The 25,214-nt window shown below is 37.7% G+C and overlaps 1 protein-coding gene across 1 annotated transcript in view; it reads right to left on the bottom strand.

Annotated features, from left to right (window-relative positions):
* Window positions 1-25,214, bottom strand: part of TG (thyroglobulin) — a 369,651-nt gene that overhangs the window by 306,661 nt on the left and 37,776 nt on the right. Inside the window, exons 13-18 of the mRNA XM_074202133.1 lie at window positions 24,714-24,791; window positions 23,767-23,879; window positions 22,601-22,712; window positions 20,410-20,610; window positions 10,406-10,615; window positions 4,484-4,638 (exon numbers count right to left, since the gene is read on the bottom strand). Coding sequence (XP_074058234.1) covers window positions 4,484-4,638; window positions 10,406-10,615; window positions 20,410-20,610; window positions 22,601-22,712; window positions 23,767-23,879; window positions 24,714-24,791 — 869 coding nt within the window. The remainder of the gene's footprint in view (window positions 1-4,483; window positions 4,639-10,405; window positions 10,616-20,409; window positions 20,611-22,600; window positions 22,713-23,766; window positions 23,880-24,713; window positions 24,792-25,214) is intronic.

The raw sequence follows: 25,214 nt of genomic DNA, 5'->3' as shown, positions 1-25,214 counted from the left end.
GGAGCAGGAGAGGTAGTAGGAGGAGAAGGAGGAAGAGGAGGAGGAGGAGGAGGAGAACAAGAAGAACAAGAAGAACAAGAAAAACAAGAACAGGGACAAGAAAAATAAAAAGAACAAGAAGAAAAGAAGTAAAAGAAGAAAGAATATGAAGAATTTGTTGTTCTTAGGGAGCTTACATTTTGACTATCTATTTATCTATCTACTATCTATCCATCTATCCCATCAGTCTGTCTATAGATACATAAATTTATCCATGTCAGCATGTATGGCCTGGAGGCAGGAAGGCTCATCTTCCTAAATTCAAATCTAGGTGTATGACCCTGAATAAATCACTTAAACCTGTAAGCCTCTATTTCCTTTTCTGCTGGAGAAGGAAATAGCAAACCACTCCAGTATCTCTGCCAAGGAAACCCCAAATGGGGTCACAAGTTGAACATTCCTGAAATGACTGAACAACAACAAACCTTAGAAGGTGAGACTAAAGCAACTGGCACACTGGGAAAGAACATGTAGAGGAAGTGAGTCTTAAAAGAAGTCAGGGATTCCCAGTCAGAATTTGGAAGAAATAGCATTCTAGTCATGGGGAATAGGCAGAAGATGAAGATAGACATGGACATGGGCATGGACATAGAGAATTATTCATAAAGAAGAGCAAATAGGACAGTATCAGTGGATCATAGAGTGTACAAAAAAGAAAGAATGCAGGAAGGCTGGAAAACCATGAAGTGGTCAAGTTGCGAAGAACTTCAATGCTAAACATAGAGGCTTATACTTGATCCTAGAGGCAATAGGGAACCATAAGAGTTTATTGAATAGGAGGTTGGTGACCTGACCTATGCTTTAGGAAAATCACTTTGAGAGTGGATTGGGAAGAGAAGACTCTTGAGGCAGAAAATCATTTAGAAAACGTTGTGAGCCTCCTAGTGAGATGTGAAGTGGACCCAGACTTCATTAGGGATAAAATTGGCTCTGAGATTTCACTAGTGCAGGTCTTAGAGACCCTAAAACGTTGAGTGATTAAGGATATGTTAGAGGATAGACCTGAACCCACATCTTCAAGCTTCCAAGCTCAGTTACCTACTATTCCATGATGCTACTCTTATTTTTCATAGGGTACTTATAGTCTACCATGTCTTACATTTATCTCTCTGTGTTTCATCTTCAATTAGACTTTAAGTTCTTTGAGAACAGGTTATTGTTGTTCTCCAGTCATTTTTCAGCCATGTTTGACTCTTTTTGACCCTATTTGGGACTTTCTTCACAAAGAAATTGGAGTGGTTGTCTTCTTTGACTCATTTTACAAATGACAAACTTAAACTAAGTGACTTGCCCAGGGTCACACAGCTAGTAAGTGTCCGAGGTAGGATTTTAACTCAGGAAGATGAGTTGTCCTGGGTCCTAGCCTGGTACTCTATTTATTACACTACCTAGATGCTTTTTGAGGATTGAAACATATTTTATTTACAGCTTGAATAGCTTAAAACTGAAAAAAGACTTTTAGGGCATCTTGTGTTTTTGTGTTACCCTCAGAGATAAGCACAATAGGTGGTACAGAAATGCAAATCAGTGGTTTCATGGATATAGGAAACTCCCTGAGTGGAAATTCTCTCTACCAAAACACATCATCTACTCACATTTAATCTTGGAGAACTGTCTGGGGCACTAAAAAATTAACTGATTTATCCATGGTCATATAGATAATATTCATCAGAGGAAAGACCTGAACTCAGAACTCCTAATATCAAACCAGACCTTCTAAACATTAAATCATACTGCCTTTAGTAATTATATGGTGTGGTCTTAATGAATGTTTGTTGACTATGCCTAGCCCAGTGCTTGATACACGGTAGATATTTATAGAAGTTTGTTAAATTAGATGGAAGAATGTCTGAATGAATGCATGAAGTATGACTATTATCTGACCTTTCTTAGTTATTAGGGAGTAGTTAATGGCAGTAAATGGACCACTAGATAATCCACTAAATACAGCAAGGAGAGAATTTAACAAAAGATATTTAACCAGAGAACTAGTACTCAGCCCTAGAATCTTGAGAGACAAGGTTATCTCCCACAACAGAGTAATAATCAGCTACAATTCAACACATGCAAACAAAACAGGGAAACAAATGAAGTGGGAAATTATTAGAGTAAGTGGGCCCTGGGGAACAAGCAGACAACAGAGACAGTAGACAATGAAAGAACCTAATTAGGGCCCAACCAGATGGTTCTTATTCTTTTCCTCAATCCTGTTTAGCTTTCCTGAGTTCTGTGTCTCTATAACTCTTGTGACTGTCTGCTTGCTACCAGGGGACCAAGACAATGTTTTATTTGTTTTATTGTCTGGTCCTGAGTGATCTGATCACGTTTGGCCTACCTTATAGGTTTGCTGGGAGGTAAGCATTTTGCAAACAAGTTTCTATATAAATGTGAATAACAGAACCTATAGAGGCAGCCTAGAAATGCAGAGTGTTTGTCCTGAAGTTGGGAAGATTTGGATTCAAAAACCCCCTCAGTTGCTTCCTAGCTGGGTAACCTGAGGCAAGTCAGCCTCTCTCCACCTCAGCGTCATCAGCTATAAAATGAGAAGAATGGTGGCATCTATGTTACCAAACAGGTGTGAGGATGAAATGAGACAATGTATAGAAAGCATTTTAGCAAACCTTAAAAAAAAACTTACATTCTATATAATTACTGTTATTTGTTACAATATATGAATCTTTGAAAGGCAATAGGCATAACAGATAGAGGGTGGAATTTAGTCAGAAAGAATCTAAACTCAGAGTCTATCACTGACACTTATAATGTGATCACTCAGTTTTATAGTGACTCAGAACTGGAAGATCCTCAACAAATAAAATCATAGGTTTAATATCAAATATGAACTTATATATGTGATATTTATCATATATTATCATATCAAATATCATATCATATATTATTCATATATAAATATGGACCTATATATGTGATATTTATCAACATCTATAGCATGCTATAAGCTATAGAACACCTATATTATGTATGACATTCTCTAGATAAAGACATAGATGCATGTGTCTGAGTATACACATATTTGTTATAACTATATACATATATTTATACATAAATTATTGTCTTTGTTTATGGGAAGGTCAAGATTTTTATCAAGTCACAGAGGGAACCAACTTGTGATGTAAATTTATTCATGAGTTCTACTAACCACCTTGGACTACTTGGACTACTTTTGACTGACCTCCTTCAGCCCCCATCACCAGTAGAGGACAATGCTGAGCTTACAAAATAGCTTATGATGGTGAGGTCTTCTGGAGGAAGTACCCCTTTAGGGACCAGAAGAAATAATAGTAGGGTACAGATATATAGAAATTTATATACACATACATATGTTTGTGTGTGTATATATATATATGTATATATAATATATATGTGTGTGTACCCACATATGTATATATATAATTATATATGTATGAACACATATATAATATAAAAGTCCTGTTGGTATTTATGTATATAGATATATTATATTTGCTTTATATAGCTTAATATTTTAGTTAGATATGTATAAAGATGACTGAGATGTATACATATATTCATTTATTTGCACAATTAGTGTGTATACACATATATATATATATTTCATATGCGTATATGTGTATGTCTACTCCTGTGTTTGTGTATGTCTATATATTATCATTATCTAGACCTCTCTCTCTCTCCATCTCTATCTGTCCTCTATCTGTCTGTCTTTTTATCTAGCTAGCTATCTAATTATCATCTATCATCTAGTTAAATAGCAATCTATAGATCTATTATCTCTCTATCATCTATCTGTCTGTCTGTCTGTCTGTCTGTCTGTCTCTCTGAATCTTTGTGGCAAGAGAGAGCAAACAAGATTTCCAGGTGGGGCCTGAGCATTAGCAAATGGGGCAATACCTGAGATGTTCCAGTATTTATACAGTTTTGCTTTGAGGCCCAAAATATATTAACTACTCTGACCATTTGCAGAGTTTTCAATCAAATAAGTGTCCCTTTGAAATATCTCCAGTTTTATGGCACTCTAAAGTCGCCAAGTATTTGTTTCACAACAACCTTGTGAGTTTGGTGGTGGATGATTGGTGGTGATTGTTCCCATTTTACAGATGAAAAAATTAAAGTTTTGGAGAAATGATTTGTCCTAGGTCATATGTCTTGTGTCAAAGACGGTATATGAAGCTCCATCTAAATACTAGACCAAGACTGTTTTCACTATCCAGGATACTTCTTAATTAGATCAAGTGGTTTGTTTGCTTTTCCTTTCTTAAAAATACCCTCTTGGTACACACCAGTTAGCTCAAACCATGAAAATTTTTCAGTTTCCACTTAAAAAAATGTAAAAGGTGTCAGTGAGTTAATTGGGGTATGTAACACTCTTTGCCTGAAGGGTTCATGCCATTGCCTGAAGACCTTTCCCTACACTTTCTCCTCCTTGCCCAAGCATGGAAAGTACCTGAATCTGACAGAAGCCACGGGCCTTTAGCTCATCCAAGATGAAACTCTGGAAAGCCTCCAATAAGCCGGAATAATCAGCACTGCACATCTTCCCTGGGGGGAGTTGAAGATGGAATTGTACTTGGCTTTGCACAGTCTGCAACAACTGGAGCTCTGGAAGCACATCAGAAGGAACAATCCATCAGCATTGTAACTTGAAATTTTTTTGCTCTGTAAAAAGAATTTTCCTTCTGTTACCTTGGAAACTAAGAGAAAGATAAGAATAGCACAGGACTGGAAGGGCTGTAGCTTACCCTGGGAGAAAGAATTCCTACACCAAAGATGATGAGGGGGAATTCTAGTCATTGACATACAAGCTTCTAAATAGAGATTCATAGTTAAGAGAGGACATTGGGAGGACTTCATAATTGTTTTCAAGTATTTAAAGGGGGACCTTGAAGGAAGACAGAAATCAGAGTTATTGTGCTTGGTCCTAGAAAGCAAAATTAGTAATCATTCATGGTATTTATAAGAAAATGGACTTAGGTGGGTCATAAGGAAAAATTTCTTAATAATTAGAGCTGCCCAATAGTGAAATGGGCACACTTCAAAGGTATTGAGTTTCCACTACCAGAGATCTAGGAAGGATTAGTTGACCAATTCTCAGGGATGCTGAACAAGAATTGTTGTTCTTTGAGCTCCATAATTTCTGGGATACTTGCCTTCCTTGATTCTTATCAATATGTTTCCATAAATAAGTCCAAGTCACTGTAAGCCCTCCCTCAGGTGATATACTAAGAGAAATAATGATCCCTGATTTCAAGGAGGTTAAGATCTAATTGAAAAGATAAGACTTTTAAAGAAATAATAAAAGAATAAAAGAAAACATAAGTGCATTCAAGAAGTACAAATATGGTCAACCAATTCAGCCAATCCCAGAATCTCAGATTTTCAGAGGTAAAAGAAACCTCGGAGGCCAACCCCTACCAGCTCCCAAAAAAGGAATCCCCTCACAACATTCTCAACAAAAGTTACCTAGACTGTACCCGAAGAGTTCTAAGGAGGGAGAACTTCCCCTTTCCTAGAGCCCATTCCATTTATGAATATTCTAATTGTTTGGATGTTTTTCTTAACATTGATCCTAAATTACTTTCTTTGCCTCTGGTTTTGGATACTACTTCCCTCTGAGGTTAAATTGAAAAAGCCTAATCTCTTTTGCACTCTACAGCAAGACTTTGATGATACCGAAGGAGAACAGAGGAGTGAAATATAAGAATACAGAGCTATCCTCATAAGGTCTGGGAAAAGGCACTCCTCAAATCCTCAAGTAGAGTTAGCAGAATACAGATTGATCCTGGTCATCCTATGCCCATAAGTGTCTTTGGGTACACATATTTGCACATGTGTGCACATGTGTATTTAGATGTGTATGCAGCAGAAAGGGATTCTAATGAGAAATTCTGAGCAATCATAAAATTCCCCTCAAAGATGGCAATTCCCCCAGAGGTACAGATTGTTGCAGAATTAACAAAATAACTTGATGCTACAAATAAATACTCCCATTCCACCCTATGCAACATCTGGAGTTCATTTGGAATAAGGCATTCCACTAGAGCCCTCTATAGTTTGTAGCTTGGGTATTTCTTTGATTACCAAAAAAAAAATCTATATTGAGTTTTCAAATTAAATACATATCCAGACATGTTACATTCATAAAAACCATATGGTTAGTTGTCATTTCATTCTCAAAGAGAACCAAAATGACATCACTATGTTGGAGTTAAGGTACAGTGTGTTCAATTGTGGCTGATCAGAACAATATAAACCCAGGAAACTCTACCACAAGTCAGGCACAAATAGTCCACATGAATATTTAGAGTGGAAATGTCTCTAAATTTGGGGATCTCATGTTTCTTTTGAGCTACTGCTATTCTGCTTTGCTCATAGAGTATAGCAACTTTTTTGATGCAAGTACACCATGCTTGGGCAGTTATGTGCTAGTATCTCCCATAGCATGCAATCAATTCCAGAATTCTTCAAAAAGACCTTGAGTGTCCTTATATCACTTCTTCTGACCTCCATATGAGTGTTTGTCTTGTGAGTTCTCCAAAAAAATAGTCTTTTTGGCAAATATATTTTTGGCATCAGAGTTGTACTCTCTGCAACCAAGTTTGAATGTTTGGCAGTTTAGTTCAAGAAAGGACCTCAATGTTTAATATTTTAACCTGCCAGGTGATCTTCAGATTCAAATGGAAACAACTCAATTTTCTGGCATGGTCTTGGTATCTTGTCCAGGTTTTACAGGCATATAGCAATGAGGTTAGCACAACAACTCTATAGATCTTCACTTCTCTTCCTCTTTCTTTTTTCTTTTTTTACTTTTTTACAAGGCAGTAGGGTTAAGCAATTTGCCAAAGGTCACACAGCTAGGTAATTATTATGTATCTGAAACCAGATTTGAACTCAGATCATCCAGGACTGATGCTATATCCACTGCACCACCTACCTGTCCCCCTTCACTACACTTCCACACTTTCCTTCGGAGCCTCTCAAAGACTGAACTAGCTCTGGCAATGTGTTTGTCAACTTGGCCATTTATGAGAAAACCCCTGGAAACTATACAACCAAGATAAATGAACTTATCCACCACATTTAATATTTCTACACGTGTTGTTCCACATATGTTTAGTGGGCTGGCTGATGGAGAACATGTGTTTTCTTGGCGTTGTTGGACCAAAATTAACAAAAGCCACAGAAGATTAATCTATCTCAGCCTTAGAGACCATACAATAATCTAGGAACAAAAAAAAATCGTACACCAATTTCTCCTTCTACTTTAGTCTTGGCTTGTAGACTTTTTCAAGTTAAATAATTTACTGTCAGTGTGGTGACCGCCCTTGATGCCATTTTCATCCTTCTTGAAGCCATCTGATAAAATTGCTGAAAACATCATGCTGAAAAGCATAGAAACAAGCCAAGAGCCCTCCTTTCCTCCACTGCTGACTTGTAATGTGTAAAAGTATCATCCATTATTCAGCAAGCTGTCATGAAACTGGTGGATAATATTGATGAATTTCTCTAGGCACACAAATTCTGCCATAATTTCCCTCAGGCTCTCAGTTCCTCTCCTGGTCTTTTCCTCAGAGTTGTCGGACAGTAAGCTGTCCTTGTCCTTTTTTGAAGCCACTCTGGCTCACAGGTTGATGACCATCTTCCAAGTCAGTCTATTAAGGAGGATTCTAATAAGAATTCTGACAGTAATGACTAAGAGGGAGATCCCCTTGTGATTGTCACAGGACAACCTGTTTCCCTTTCCGTTATAGCACTGGATAGTGAAAATGTCCTCAAACTCCTGGGTGATAACCTCCACTTGCCATATCCTGAGGATTTCAGTCAGCTTTTATATGATCTCATCTTTGTAAATCTCAACTGGAATCTTAGCTATATAAGAGAATCTAATGACATTCAAAACTTCTTCTTCAGTTGGAAGTTTGGCTAAAAAGAGATTGACTTCAGATTGAGGTATATGGTAATGGCTTCAGTTTTGATTGATGATGGTCTCTTAAGAACTAAATGGAATCATTTAGCCCATCTCTTTAGATTCATATTCTTATTACTAATCAATGTGGTTCCATCAGTACAGAGTAGTTGAAATATACCATAGGTCTTTGGTCCATAAATAGCCTTCAGGGCTTCAAAAAAAGTATTTTAGATAGTTGCTAACAGCATAGAACTGAATTTCATATGACTTCTTACTGAGCCAAGAATCCTGTATTTCTCAGAACTTTACTTATACTTCGCTTCTGATGGAGTTAAATGTTGCCTTCTTAGAAACAGGTGAACTATCCTACTGGTAAACCCTGTAGGGTTTTTGTTTTGGGTTTTTTTTTTGGTTGAGCAGCTTTTGAATTTCCTCCTCATTTTCATCAAACCAATCATGATGTTTGTGTGTGATCTGGTGCAGATAAGGAAAGGCAGAACTATATACCAAAGCTCTGAAAGCTATCTACTCCTTTTCTGCTCCTCTGTTGCCAGCCATGTATTGACTCAGCTTTCCATCCAATTTAGCAACAAACTGTTGTCATTTGGAGAAGCACTCTGATCTGTTGATATTAAGTCTACTGGTAATCAGTTTTCTTTGGAAACACCACTTTCATTGAATATGCATACTTAACTTGGAGAGGATAAGCATATGATCTGCCCAGCACTTTGTGCCACACATTACCTTTTTCACTCACATTATGTCTGTCTCTTCTTATTATAATAATGGTCTATTGAGTGCTAATGTTTACTGTAAAGATGCATCCACAAAGTTTTATTGTGTTTAGGTAAAGAGAAGATAGTGTTAATAATGATAAAGTCATTAAATGCAGTTAAGTGACCATTACCGTTGCTTTTTCCATTCCTCCCAAAGACTCCCTGCCAAGGCTGATAGTCTGAGCCTACTTTGCCATGAGTGTAATTTAGAATTATAAGCTGGTCCTCTTTCAACACATTGGTGATGATGTCTCCAAGTCTTCATAAAATTTTTCTTTTACCTAATATGGGTTTGGAAATGTATTAGTACTTTTCTACAATTGACAAATTCATTGTCATGAACTTGCTCTTCATTTCTTTTGGTAGATGTACAAACTTTTTGATGAGATTAGTAATGATCACAAAACCTACACTAGCTTCATGGTGTTCCCCATCATTTTGGACTCTCCAGAAAAATGTGTATCTAGCTTCAAGTTCAATAAGCTGGTCTTCATTTGTTTCACTGAGGGCTGCTATATGGATGTGATACCTCCTGAGTTCTCTCACAAGAGCTATTTGTCTTTCAGGTCTACTGGATTTCGTGGTGTCTATACATATTCCATGTATTGAAAGTGAGTAGCATCATTTTCACAAATTTTTTTGTGTTTCTACCTCAGGGTGGGATCCCTGCCTGCCACAGTAAGCAAACAATTTTTCAGGGACATTTGAAGACCCTTTATTATGCAAGGAAGTAAGCAGGGCAGTCCTTCAAAAAGGCTGCTAAGATACCCAGGAGCACCCCAAATTCCACTGCTGTTTCAGTGGAGAAGATGATTCTGTGATCAAAGCTGCTTCTGTGCAGGGTTGTGACTACTGCTTTCTACTACAACTTTGTGACTATTAATGTATCTATGTCTTCTGCTTCATTATTTACCTGTCACCACAGGACTTTGAGGTAGGCAAAAGTGGTAAAATAGTCTGAGTGATATCTTTTGATTTTGATTTGTGCATAAATTGGATTGAAGTGAGGCAGACTTAGGTGAAGTCATTAGCTTCACTCTCTCTTCCAAAAGCATCCAAGTCCAAATGTCAAGACAAAAGTCAAGACTGGTGATGACTCAGGATGCTTTCAATGACTTTGGCCTCTTAAATGTCTAACAAAGCTCTAAATGCTCCACCTGCTTTAGCTGCCTTCATGGCCATTGAAACAAATTGTTCTAATCTGCCCATTCCAGTATGGGAAGTCTTACATGCTTGGAGTTGACTCTTCCCTTATTCAATGAAGAATTGGAGACCCCTTGGCTACTCCTAGTCTGGTTAAGGCATGTTCCTAAATTATTTACCAAGAAGCGGCTATTGTTGCACATGTTACAACTTCCTGGAGTCACAGGTGAAAACTGGATGAATCAGATGGACACCACAGGTGTGCTAAAGTAGCCCTAACATCCTACATTTAAACTTAATACTACAAATTAATACTCCCATTATTCCCATTAGAACATCTGGAACTCATCTGAAATAAAGCATTCAATTAGATGTTTGTAGTTTGGGTTTTTCTTTAAATACTAAAAGAAAAAGAAATTATGTTGAGTTTTCAAATTAAATACATATCCAAACATATTACTTTCACAAAAACCTTATAGTACCTTTGGGTACACCACATGACTAAATATGTTAAAGAGAGATCAATTGCACATCTACTTACTCTGACAAGCCTGGGGAAGAGGGGGTTCTGAAATCCAGCGCTGATTCTCTACATTGCATATAAATGTCCCCCGAGGTAAAGCAATTCGATAGCCCTGGCGACACATGAGCTGGCACTGCTGAACAGCCTGCCCTTGGTAGGTCCCCTTCTCACAAAGAACTACTCCATGGACTATTTCAGAGGCCCTAAAGGGCAGTGGACACTGAGGACCTAGGAGGAATAGGAGATAAATCTATTTGACATTCTTGAGTATTAAGATGGGCAAAGAGGAGGAAAGATATATATATATATATATAATATATATATATTATATATATATATATATATATATATATATATATTGCCCAGATTATAGTATGCAATTGCGAAGGTAGCCCCTTGAGCATATATCCTGGACAGACTTAAGGGGTGGATAATGAGCTGGACTTAGAACTAAGGAGGAGAAAAGAGGAAGAGAATGAAAAGCTGGAATGGAAAAATTTGGAAAATTACACAAGGTTTCAATGATTTGAACCTGCTGGCTAACACCAAAATCCATCTCTTTAACATGTTACAGGTCTGAGAACCATAGAACAAGACAATTTTGAAATAATTTAATTCATTGATGATCCAAAAGAAAATGGAATGACATACAAGGGATACAAGTAGACTGCAATATATGGCAAACAATGACTCATGAAGGAAAAGTGACATAAAAGCCCCTGGAGAGATATCATGAGGAAGGAAATCTATGGATTTGGAAACAGGAAGTCCTACATCCAAATTCTGCCTTGTACCCTTATTGTGTCACAATGGGAAAATCAGTTAACCTACTTGAGTAGTTTTCCTAAAAGAGGATGATGATATCTGTAGCATGATACTAGGCAGCATGGTGTTGTAGGTAATAATTTAACCACTATTTGCATTGCACTTCAAAACTTGCTTTACAAATATTGTTTGATTTTATTCTTACAACTCTAGAAAGCAGAGGCTGTTATTATTTTCATTTTACAGGTGAAGAAATAGGCATACAGGGGCTGAGTAATTTGTCCAGGGTCATACGGTTTGTAAGTCTGAAACTGGATTTGAACTCATGGTTTTTTTTTACTCCAAATCCAGAGTTTTATCCATTGTGCCACTTAGCTAAGATAATAGAGTCATTCGATAATATAAGTAATTTGAGTGAAGCTCTGGAAGATGTAGACCCTGAAACTTCCCCTGGTGAGAAATTTGCTTAGTTATTAGACTGATGAGCACAGATCTATGGTCATAAGTCAGTATTGACGTTCAGAGAAGAAGGCAGAGTTGTCCTCATCATCTTCTGTGTCATATCTAGTTATTTGGGTTTATCCTTTCCCATTAGATCATAAACCCCTTGAATATAACCATCATGTCATTTTTGTATTCTTCTTTTGTATTCTTCCAATGGCTAACACAAGACCTTGCACAAAGTATTTAATCACCATGGGCGGAATTATCAAACTCTAATAAAGTGGACAATCATTCTAGGCAAACATGTTCCCTTAGGTTTCATGGTAACTTTGGGGAGTGGGGAAGATAGTAAAGGGGACAAGTGCAGAAGAAGATCCAGAGCTACTATTTCACAGACCTAGAGGAAAGCTTCCAGTGTGAATTGATGCACTTCAGCAACTATCTTTAACTTAAGAATCTAAATGATTTGCCTAGGGTTGAGTGACTTGCCCATGGTCATACAGCCAACATTGTATAAAACAGGATTTGAAACCAGCTTTTCTTTACTCTATCCCCTAACTCTTGCCTGCTTCTCATGGCTCTTATATCACTTTATAAATAATGCCTCATCTCTCACCAAGTGAACAAATTAATATCTGGTACTGCTTCCATGCCTTCACTCTCCCTTTTCCCCCCTAATGTTTAAAATGCTCTTCTTCTCATCTCTACAACTAAGAAGCCTAGTTACCATTAAAAGGCACAGATCAATGGTCACCTCCTTTATAAAGCCTCTTATGAGTTCTCAGTTCCAAGGATTCTTGATTTGGGAGCCACATATCTCCAAGGAACCCAGTAAACTTAGATGGTGAATAAAAATTAACCTCTAGCTAAAACATAGCATCTCCCTCAATGATGAATGTAGGTAGCAGAAGTTATTTTGAGGAAAGATCCACAGGCTTCACCAGACTACCAGATAAATCCAGGGAACAAAAATGATTGAGAAGTCCTGTGTCAAGAAAACAGAAACAAACTCTACCTCTTCCAAAAGGCTCTAACACTTTACCTTTTCATCTTAGGTAATAGATATTGGTGTCTAGCCTCATCTTCAAACTATAAGCTCCATAAGAGCAGGGACTATTTTTATTGTTATTTCAGAGAGTAATCAAAATGAAACATTGTACATAGCAATTTTTCAAGGCCTATTCATTGCATCATGTTGTACAAGAAATACGAACTAGATCTCAGGGAAACAGTACGAGAGTTGGAAAGAATCTCAGAAACAATCTAGCCCAACACTTTCCATCTATAGATAGTTATACAAAATAGCTCAGAGAGGTTGAATTACTAGTCCAAGATCACACAACTAAGAAGCATCAACGATAGGATGTTCTCTCTCAGCTTATAAGAGAACTGAAAGGATATATGATTTCCTCTGTGTAGCAATTCCTCCAGAAATGTAGATCATAGTCCCTCCACTACTTGGTAGGGAGTCCACAAGGGCTTCTGTGTCAAATATTAATACCTCTACAACCAGCCTACTGAGGGTTCCCAGATGACCAACCAGCCAACCTTGTTCCCAGATGACCAACATAAAATTCATGGCTAGAGATCAAGCACAAAATCAGACCAGTTTAGTGGCATCATCCAGGGCACATGCTCCCCTGCCATATAGTACAACTTCAAAGAATCCAGCATTATCACTAGACCATCATAGTGCATTGGAGGCTCTTAAGTGAAAAATTATTGGGAAAAGAGTAAAGATCACTTTTAGGGCTCACTCGTAAGCCCCTTGGATTCTTCTTTACTAAAGCAAAAACAATTCTTTTCATCCCAGCTTCATGAAGACTTAACAGTCTTGTGGTTTTTTTTTGGGGGGGGGGGAACAAAGGACGTTATGGAGAATAATATCTGTGATTTTTTTTAACTTTCTTTCCCTCTGGATTAAAAGTGTAGCCAACTCCATAAAAAGATAGGGTTAAGTTAAATGACCCCCAAAGTTATTTTCTACCTTATAAATGATTCTAGATAAATAAAACAATGTATATGAAGTCCAGTGGAAACAGATGTGTTCTATAAAGCAGCTCAATAGATGGAAATCCATAAGCAGGAAAAGCTCTGCACCAAACCCTTGGAGAATTCTCCATTGCCTACCCATTAATGTCCAAACTTCTTCAAAGCTATTCACAACTTGTCACCTACTTACCTTCCCTGCTTTATTTCATACTAATAACACACCAACACATACACACAAACATTACAGGCCTACCAAACTTTTCACAGTTCCCAATAGATATGCCATGGTTTTATATCTATAAACCTTTGGCCATTCTTTTACCCCCATTATTAAAAATCATTCTCCACCCATCCAGCAAAGCCTAGTTTATATGCCACATCCTCCTAAAGTCTCATACTCCTTTTGTGTTAAGATCTCCCCTCAAATCTTGTGACTTTTTTGGTGTTATATACTTTGTAATCCTGCACTAGACTTCAAGCTTCCTCTGCTGAACTTTCCAAATGGGATCTATTTCACAACTATCTATTGAATTTGAGAGGACTTGCCCAATATCACACATTTTATTAGCAGAGAGTTTGGGACTTGAATCTTTGTCTCCCCAGTCTTCTGTTCTTTTTACTTCAATACTTCCTCAGAGGCATATGAGGGATATAGACTTGGGCTTTTAAAGTTGTATGAACACTTTCAGGGTACTGGAGGTAAGACATAACAAAGAAGTGAGATTTCATTGTTTCTGGATACAGATTCTGACTCAGTGTCTTACTAGCTGAGTAACCTTGGGCAAATCACTTCTTCTATAAAAAAAAAAATGGTATCAATATCACATGTCCTGCCTGTCTTACAGGTTTATTTGGGAGGATCAAGTAGATTACATGTGGGAAGGCATGTTTTAAACATATTTCATATGTGTCAAATCAATTTTTTCAAAATTTAATGTTTTTGCTTAGATAACCCCCTCTTGTCCTTCTCTATATGTGTTGTGTGTGTGTGTGTGTGTGTGTGTGTGTGTGTGTGAGAGAGAGAGAGAGAGAGAGAGAGAGAGAGAGAGAGAGAGAGAGAGAGAGGCAGCTAGGTGGTGCAGTGGATAGAGCACTGGCTTGGTAGTCAGGAGGACCTGAGTTCAAATCTGACCTCAGCACTTAACAACTGTCTATGTGACCTTGGGCAAGTCACTTAACCCCATTGACTTAAATAAAAAAAATTTTAAAGAGAGAGAGAGAGAGAGAGAGAGAGAGAGAGATGCAGAGACAGAGATATAGAGACAGAAACATAGAGACAGATGCAGAGAGACACAGAGAGAAACAGAAACAAAGAAAGAGATTTTGTAAGTATTTTCTCATTTTGAAAGAAAAAATAATGAATGTTTTGAATTAGGGGTTAAGGGATTTGCCTCATGAATTTACAAATAGTATATAAGATGTTGACACCTTTGCTGCCAACACTCATAATTTCAACCACACTCACATATTACCAAAGCAAGGGCATCCTTCAACCTCTTTCACTAGTCCCATCAAAGTCCCCATGCTGTCCTACAGTTGTAAATCATTCCTGGGAGAAGGCTCAAAGAAACATGGAATCTCAGAGTTGAAAGGGGCTTCAAAGGATATCTATTTGATGACAGATTGTACTGGATGACTTATAGGATGTCTTTCAATTTGGATACTCTCTAACTCTATACTCCTCACCAACCTTCAATTCAACAATTCAATTCAACAACCATTAAGTCACTCCCAAAGCTCTTGCCTTCAGGAAACTCATGCTCTTTGAAAGAGTTTCACCATGTATACAGATAAAGAGAAAGAAAGTAGATGATCACTGAATATAATTAAGAGAGACAAAGACACAGAGATACAGAGAAATATAGTAAGAGAATCAGAGAGATCGAGAGAGACAGAGACAGAGACAGAGACGGAGAGCTGTCTTTATTCTCCTAAAACAAACCAGACTTCCCTGGATTATTTTTTTGTTTCAGTGCTCTGATGCCAGTATAAACAATGATCAGGAGATCTGCCTGGATTCCCAGAATTTCAAGGACCATCTAGTATTACCAGTAACTGAACAAGAACTCCCCCTCCCCATACACACACACACACACACACACACACACACACACACAAACAGACACACAAAATATATACTCAGGGAAAATGATTCCCCAGCCTTTGCTGGAAGAACACCAAACAGGAGAAATCCATTCCCTCACTAAGGGGTTCATTTCATTTGTGGACAACTCTCATTGTTACAGAGAGTCCAAAAGTACCTTTTTGCAATTTCAGCAAGAACAGTAATAGTCTGTGCTCCTAAAACTATTCTCTGTGGTTAAACAGAACAAGTCTGGTTCTTTTTACACATGTTGGTCCCTTCATATATATGAAGAAAATTACCAATTGTCCCTAAAACTTTTTTTTCTTATTCAGGCTAAATGTTCCTCCAAACAATCCCCTTGTGGAATATTCTTGTTACCCTTCATCTGATCAGTATGCCTTTCCTAAAAGATGCTTCCCCACATTAAATAGTATATAATGTAGTTATTACTTTATTAGAGTACAAAAGTCTTATCAGCGCCCTGATCCTGGACTCTATACCTCTCTTATTTAAACTACAGAGGTGCTTAGAGTGATTAGAACCTTGAGTCTGGAATCAGGAAGACCTTTGTTCAAATCTAGCCTCAGTCACTCATTCTGTGTGACACTAGGCAAGTCATTTAACCTCTGTCGACTCACCATCCTTATCCATGAAATGGTAATAATAGCACCTACCTATCAGGGTTATCAAAGAATCAAATGAGAGAATAGTTGTAAAATGATTAGGTCAATACCTAGTATATAATAGCCTTTTAATAAATGTATTTATTTCCTTTTTCTTGCAATCTAAGATCTTGCTGGTGTTTTAGGCTACCACTCCATACTGTTGGCTCACTTTAATACTGTAGGTAGGGGCGGCTAGGTGGTGTAGCGGATAAAGCACCGGCCCTGGAGTCAGGAGTACCTAAGTTCAAATCCAGTCTCAGACCCTTAATAATTACCTAGCTGTGTGGCCTTGGGCAAGCCACTTAACCCCATTGCCTTGCAAAAACCTGAAAAAAAGAAGACTGTAGGTGGCTTGTTGTTGAGACTTGTCCATTCAAGCTTTGCAATATTTCTTGGATATGTTCCCTTCTCTCCTCTGATGCTGTCACCATCCTGGTTCAGACCCATGACTGGATAACCTCCTGGCAGGTCTTCCATCCATCCTCAAATCTCCAATCCAGCCCAATCCAGCCCCCAATCAGTAGCCAAAATAAATTTCATAATGAATAGATCAGATCATGTCACCCCTTCCCTGTTCTCGTTAAACTCCAAGGGTTCCCTATTACCTCCAAGATCAAAAAGAAAAGTTCTTCACCTGTCTCTTACCTGTCTTCCCAGTCTTCTTCTACTTTACTATCTGCCACCTATAATTTGATCCCATTGGTTCTCCTTGCTCTATCTCATTTTCACTTGCTTTCTTCCCCCCCCCCACCACCACCATCTCTCTCTCCCTCCTGGCTTATAAATCTCAGCAAAAATCCTCTGAATGAAGTCTTTCTGGGTCCCCTTTAAGGCCTGTGTTCTCAGATTCTCTCCAATTTATCTCGTGTATAAATATGTATATACATATATATTATTTGTACATAATTCTTTGGATGTTATCTCCTCCATTTGAATAGATGCTTCTTGAGGGAAGAGGTTGGTTTTATGTTTTGCTTTAGTTTTTATCTTTCTGTTCTCAGAGCAGTGTCTGGTACATAGTAGATTACTTAGTAAATGCTTGTTTATGTAATTAAAATAAAATCCCCAGATGTTTTGCCTTAGCCATCTTGTGCTTGTAAAGTTATAATTGTTTCTTTCATTCAGATCTAAGACATTATATTTATTCCTATTACTTTTTTTATTTGATTCAACTCGGTGTTACAACCTCTTGAGATCTTTTTTGAATTCTGACTCATCCACTGGCAGTTCCAAGTTATCTATAAATTTGAAATGTGTGTCATTTATGTTTTTGTCCAGGTTATCAATAAAAATACTAATTAGCTCACAGAAACAAGAAATTTGCCACTGGAGAAGTTCCAAGATGACTGTGAGCTTTAATGATAAGTCTTTGGATCCACCATTCAACCAATCTAAATTCACCTAGACATCATTTGTCTAGCTCACATCCCTTTAAACTTTCTACAAAAATTATCATGAGAGAAATGGTTTGCTAAAATCAATGCTACCATACTTAGAATATTCCGATCTAAAAAATCTAGTAGTAACCCTGTCCATAGTTAGTCTGCCATAATTTGTTCTTGATGAAACCTTTTGGTGTCTCTTTGTGATCATAACTTCCTTTTTCCTAAATATTTACTAGTTATCCCTTTAATAATGATGACCTAGAATTTTTCCAGGAATTGAACTCATGGGCCTTTATTTCACACACTCTATTCTCTCTTTTTGGGAGAATGGGACATCTGCCCTACTTCAGACCTGTGATTCCTTTGAATCCTTTTGTCAGTGGGACTGTGTTACAGATCTAAGAACCAAGAACCCTTTGAGGTGTTCCATCAAACCATGATATGTGCAGTGAAACTGATAATGGAGAAATATGAGAAATAGGCTCACCTTCCTTCATCCTAGGATAGGGAGACACATTATTAGAGAGATGCAATTGTAGAAAGAGTGCTGACTAGAAACCTTTGTGCTAGTCTTAGCTCTATTGCTAGTGCTTAATTGGCTATGATACTGGACATATCATCTTGAGTTTTCTGATCTGTAAAATTAGAATAACAGGATTTATCCTGTTTATTTTGTGAAGTCATTGTAAGGAAAGTACTTTGTAAACTGCAAGGTGCTTTATCCATGCAAATTATCCTTAATTATTATTAATATTTATTTTGTTATCATTGACTAGTCATTATTGTTGATTATCATTAGATGGTGCAAGTGCCTATTTTGCCTTCTCCTACATGATTAATAAGAGTTTCTATAGATCTAGGGATATGGAAAAAGCCTTGGGTTGCAAGTCAGGAGGCCTGGATTCTTTATCTCACTTTTACTATTTACTTATTTAGGATTTATATTCTGCATCCCTTGTACCTAGAGAATACTGGCTGGTACATAAAACCTTAATAAAGGCTTGTTGACTCACTGACTAAGCAAATCACTTAAACTCTGAACCTCAGCTCCTTTATCTCTAAAATGAAGGCACTGGACCAGATAGATGGTTTCCCATGTCCCTTTTGGTTCTTAAGTGCTAGGATCCTACCCCAGAGTTGGGATAGGAGTAGAAGAGCTTTGTGAAATACAAAGCACTGTCCCCATGTAAGGGATTTTTGTTCCTGGACCTGGGGCATAAGTTCTCTGATCTTATTTGACCTGACATTCCTGTCCTTGTCCTAATTTCTTATGCATCCTGATCAGGCAACTGGGAAACAGGAAAAGCCATTCACAAGCTAAGGAATGTGTCACAGTAAGGGATCAGGACAGGTCTGTGGTTCAGCATTAGTGGGGACAGATGACAATACACACTCTTTGCTCTTTGGATACAATAAGGGTTTTTACCAGACTAGTCTCTACAGATGTTTTTCTCATAAGATTCATAGCCTATGATGCAAAGAAACTTGTTATTCTCCATCAATTTACAAATGGAGAAACTGAGACCCAGAAAAACTTGCCGAGAGTCACATATCAAAGTGGTGGCAAAGCCAGGCTGGCTCAGAGTTCTTGCCTTGTCCCCAAGTCTCCTTCAATGTATCCCTTTAACATTTGAAGAATCAAGTTAATCATATAATCACATCAAAACCATATGAAAAGGTGTTTAGCCTGGGCAAGAGAACTCCCTACAGGGTGAAGGGGGATGGAGTATTATTGCTTCCTTCAATTATGTGGAGAGCTATAAGGCAATACTTCCATACAAATAGAGCTGGTAACGAGAGGTATAGGTTACCTCAGGAGGCAGAATTTTCATTCATTGAAGTCTTTCAATGGACTTTGTCAGGAATTTCTCACTTTCCTATTCATATCTGTCTTATAGAATTCTGACTTCTTTCAAAGTATAAATTGAATACTACCTTCTATGAGATTTTTCGCCTGATAAAGACAGTACTTAACTCTCTCTCTCTCTCTCTCTCTCTCTCTCTCTCTCTCTCTCTCTCTCTCTGTGTGTGTATGTGTGTGTGTGTTTGTGTGTGTGTCTCTGTCTCTCTGTTTCTGTCTCTGCCTCTCTTTCTCTCTCTCTCTCGGCAACATTTTATATCTTTCCCTCAAATTACCTTCAGGCTCCAACACCCTGCTGCTTTCCTGATACACTCCAGTAGTAAAGGCGCATCATATTACTCCCTGTTGACTTTTGTTAAGCTGTCAAAGAATCATAACAATCCAGAATTTAAAAACTGGAAAGGGATCTTAGAATTCAGAATGTTATAGATAGATGATAGAGATAGAGATAGAGATAGAGATAGAGATAGAGATAGAGATAGAGATAGAGATATAGAGATAGATGATATAGAGATAGAGACAGAGATAGAAATAGAAATAGATAGATACATATATATATATATGTATAATATATAAATCTTCTCATACAAAACGTTTCCCTTGAAAATCTATCCTTGATGTTCATTTCAAAGCAATGGTTTGTTTATATAGTAAGTACTTTATAGTTATGAATGAATGAATGAATGTATCCTCATCCTGCTTTTACCTTACAATGATATTGGAGCTAATGGAGATTCAGAGAGTGACTTGTTCCAAGCTTTGCTTCCCTAGACACAGTCCCCAACCCCACACTCTGATTCAGGTTGGTCTCGATCATGGCTTACTTTCACATGAAGGTCGGCCTCCAATGACTCGAGTTCCTGGCACCTCCTCACCATTTCTGAGCACACACCAGCAGCTGTTCTGGTCCAGGTCACACTGGACAGGTGAGAAACTTCCATCTTTTTCTAGACAAGTGGGGATGTATCCGCTGCCAACTTCCCTCAGGGTAGCTTTTTCCATTAACATGATACAAATGCTAGGGCCTCAAGGTAAAAAAAGACAACCCAAGGCCACTTAGAAATACATAAGAGACAGATAATAACTTTCATTTCTTTATTCATTAATATAGCAAATATTCAAAGATATATATAAAATATGAAGACTGCTTTTAAAAAGCTTACCATCTAGCAGAGGAGATAAGACTCATAATCCCATGAAAAGTTATATAACAAAAGAATAATATATAGCAATAGCATAAAATACAGTAAAAGATTTCCTCCAAAAACTTTTCCCTTATTAACCCCAACTTAAGGAGAACATTGTATGATGTGTCTAATTACTTATACAACAACAATAAACTTTGTCATGGGGGCAGGGAGAGTCTGATTAGAGAGGAGGAACTCCAAGAAAACATCCTGGAAGAGATAGCATTTGAATTGGGCTTTAAAGATTGGAGAATTCAAAAGAAATTAAAAAAAAAATTGGTGAATTCTCCTGGTTGGGGGAGGAGTAGCTGGTCTGAAGTTGAGTTTGAAGGTAAGGATTGCTTCATTTCTGTGTTTGCACCTCTAGCACCTTACATAATGCCTGTCACAAAGTAAGCACTTGGTCAATGCTTCTAATTGATTAATTGACAACTTGGAGGGGAGTGATATGAGACTAAATAAGTTCATATTTGATTTCTAGTGTAACATTTTTTTACCTGTCAAAACTTTACTTTTTATGATTCTGAAATGTATGTAATTATATGTATATGTATATAATATGTTTTATATGTATTATATATACAAATATATATTTTCCCTTTTCAAATAAGACTAATAATTATTTAAGAAAAGTCAAATATTCAAAGGTAAGCTTCATGAGATTCCAAGAAGAGGAACTGACCTTCTAAGAAGTCCCTCCACCAAGCCAAATCTCAACCGTCCATCCTTTCACAGACAAGTACTAAGCAACTGCTTGAGACATGTGGCCATTGTCAGAGGTAGGATATGAACAAATGTCTTCTTCCCTCTAAGCCCAAAGTTCCATCCACCAAAAAATGCTTTTTCAAGAATAGAATGCCCTGATTTAAGTCTAACTCCCGCATCATTAAACAGCACTTAGGTAGGAAGGTAGGGATATCAATGTCAAGAACAAAATTCCCTGATTGTTCTTTCCCTTAATGAGTCACTACCTTCCCCTCTTCAGCTGGAATTACTGTCTCTTACCTGTGCCCAAGAGGACTGGAAGTACAGAAATGTAACTCTACCTGTAGGCTTCAGAGAAAGCCTTAAAACAGGTACACAGGAAGGAAGGGAAAAAAAGGAAGGGAAGAATGGAGGGAAGAAGGGAGGGAGGGAAAGAAGGAGGGAGGGAGGAGGGAGGGAGGGGAGAAAGGAAGGAGAAGAGATAAAAAACCAAGGAACCAAAAAAAATCCAAGAAACTGAGAAACAAAGAAAGAAATAAAGAAAAAGAAAAGAAGGAACTGTTATTCTGAGTCAAAGATTATGCACTTTCATTGCCAGAAATTTCTAACATGACAGAGGGATAGATATTTTGTGATGTCTAATATGTTTGACACCTATATACTTGTTGAGACTATTCTACACACCAAGAGAGTTTTCCCTTTCTTTGTTGAATTTCTATCTTTTAAAACCAAACTCAAATGCAGCTTCCTTTATGCAACCTTCCACAATGCACTCCAAATACCCCAAATCACTTTCTTTTATAACCACATTTTTTGGTTATTAAAATTATCTGGGTCAGTTTCTTATATCCCCCATGAAACTATGAGTGCTAAGAACAGTGTTTAATCTAAACTTTATAATTATCACACCATGGGGTAACAGGTTTTAATAAATATTTTTTTGACTGAAGATCAAAGCCTCTAGTGTATGACATGAACTTACCAAGGGCACAACAATTCTTGGATTCTATTGGTTCCCTCCCACTTTTTCCTATCAGAGGAGGACAACATGAAGGAGTCTTACAATTCAGGTCCTGGATGACCTAGGTCTACCCCAGGAGGCTAAACTGCCAGAGTTACTTACACTGGATGTTGCTGTTAGAAGGGAACCGACCAAATTGTATGACCTCCCCAGATGCTGGGTTCACACACCAGGTTTTGTTGTCTGATTTCTGTAGTTGATTGAATTCTCCTGTCTAAAATAAAAGCATGACAGCTTCAGTGCTTCTAAACTGGTCCCTCAAGTACCAAGAAGCCAAATCCAAAAGGAGAGTTGGATTTCTCAAAACTATTCCTTGTAAGCAGTATCCACTGAATACCTGCATCCTGAGATGCCAATGGGATTTGAGGCGCTATTTCATTGGAGATGTGGGAAATTTGCTTGTCAAAAGGAAATCATACAGAAATGCAGCTTTCTAAATAGTTTTTCTGGTCTTCAGTGATATTAAAATGAATAACAGCAATAAAAATGGGAGAGAAAAATGCTGGGATTTTTTCCTTCTAACTTAAGAAATTTTGCTCCTTCATTTCCCAAGCAGAGACATAAACTCTCAAAGTTGGAAAAGACTTCAGAGAACTTCTTGTCCAATGTCCCCCATATTACCAAAGGAAAAAATTGAGGCCAAAAAGGAAAGTGGTTTGCTCAAGGTCACCCAACTCTACAGGAGCTGGATCTACACTGCAGTTCTTCTCCTGACTCTCCTGCTCCAAACTCTCTTAGAGGAATCATATATATCCTCTCTCATGATTTCACCATACACTGACATAGAACTTTATAGATAGGGTAATGGGAATTGCGGAATGACCTTTGGACTCTTAATCTACAGTCCTGAGTTCACACTCAGATTCTGATGCTAGCAAGCTGTGGGGAAAAGGATCTTCACTTCTAAGTTTCATTTTCCTCAATGTTAAACAAGCATATTTGTATTATCTTTGGGGTTATTATGAATTGTGTTTTGTAAACCTGAAAGCACCACAGTGATTAGCTACTTAATAGAAAGTTCATGCTTTACAACAATCATGTGAGATAGACAATGTTTATATTGTTTTCTCATCTTGCCAATGAGGAAACTGAGACCCAGAGTAAATGAAAATTCCCACACTTGAGCCTTCCTCTCCTGGTTCTTGGGACAGTATTTTTTCCCACTTAACCACACTAATCATTTCCCCCAAAGAAATTTGGAACTTCTAAAGTTATTGGAAAAATCCCCAATTGCATTATCTTTTCTTTCCTCCAATTATAAGGCTTACCTCCAGGCAGGATGGGGTGAATAGCTCTTCTGAAGAAGCACTACCTTCGGTGCCTACTTGTTCCCAGTTGGAAAGCAACCCATTGGTCCGAGATTTCTCACATGCTGAAGGACCTGTTGGAGTTTTAAAGGTTGAATTAAAAAGAATCAATATCTTCATTTCCAAGTTCTAAATAAAATAAAATCATTTTCCTCATAATACATCCTATCTCAGATACCAGTGCCACTCTACTAATGGAAAGATGCATTGCTAAGGTTGCATGGCTGGTCAACATGGCTCAGAGTAGATCCTCTCCCACAGGGTTTCTTTTAATAAAATTTCAGTCAATAAATAATTATGAAGTTACTTCTCAAAGTCATAGAGTTCTGGAACTGAAAAGGGCCCCAACAACTATATTGCACCTCTAGTGCAGAAGGGCCCCAACAACTATATTGCACCTCTAGTGCAGAAGGGCCCCAACAACTTCTGCACCTCCAGAGCAGAAGAATTCACCACTCCCTGAGGCAGTTCATTCCACTTACAAGAGTTTGAATTGTCAGGCAGCTTTCCATCATTATATCTACCCCAAATCTGCCTCTTTGTCACTTCCATCCATTAGTCCTAGTTCTGTTCTCTGTGACCGAACAGAACAAATACTTAAACTCTTGAACAAAACTATTGTGGAAACCTGAGGCCAAGAAGGATAAAATGGGGATGATCAAGGTCATACTAGAACTAAGGAAATATTAATAATATTAATATATCAATGAATAAATATTAATATTTTAATATTAATTAGAACACAGGTCTTCTGACTATAAATCCAGAACTGACTCCATGGTATTACATCATGCTAGGCACCTTAATGGATATTTGGGGAAATGAAGTGGGCCAAACTGAATTGAGCTGACTGATCCAGCACTGTGGTGGGGAGTTTGGGGTAGTGGGTCCCAGAAACTATCACTTACACTGTGGCAATCTTACAGATCGAGCAGCCAAGGAGTCTGCAACATACTGTCCTTTCTCATCCACACACCAGCAGTGCCCTAGAGGAAAATCATTGAAACCCAAGCTATAAGAATTTCTTAGTATTTGTTTTTGCTGTTTTTCAAGCATTTTGAATTGTGTCTGATTCATGACCCCATTAGGAATTTTTTTGGCAAACATACTAGAGTCTTTCGCCATTTCCTTCTCTGACTCATTTTACAGATGAAGAAATTAAGGCAAATAGAATTAAGTGACTTGTCCAGGATCACAGAGCTAGTAAGAGTCTGTGATCAGATTTGAACTCAGGAAGATGAATCTTTGTGACTCCAGTACTGGTTTTTATCCACTGTGCCACTCAGCTGCCTGTTGGTATTTTTACAATACAATAGATAAGTTAACAAATCCCTCTTCTTGTCTTGTGGAGATACAAGTCAGGTGAAATCCCTTTTGAACCTTCTTTCCCCTAGTATATCATAACTTTG

The sequence above is a fragment of the Macrotis lagotis genome, chromosome X (assembly GCF_037893015.1).
Source record: "Macrotis lagotis isolate mMagLag1 chromosome X, bilby.v1.9.chrom.fasta, whole genome shotgun sequence".
NCBI lineage: Eukaryota > Metazoa > Chordata > Mammalia > Peramelemorphia > Peramelidae > Macrotis > Macrotis lagotis.
Note: the sequence above shows the minus strand (reverse complement) of the source record. Positions and strands in the feature narration are given on the sequence as shown.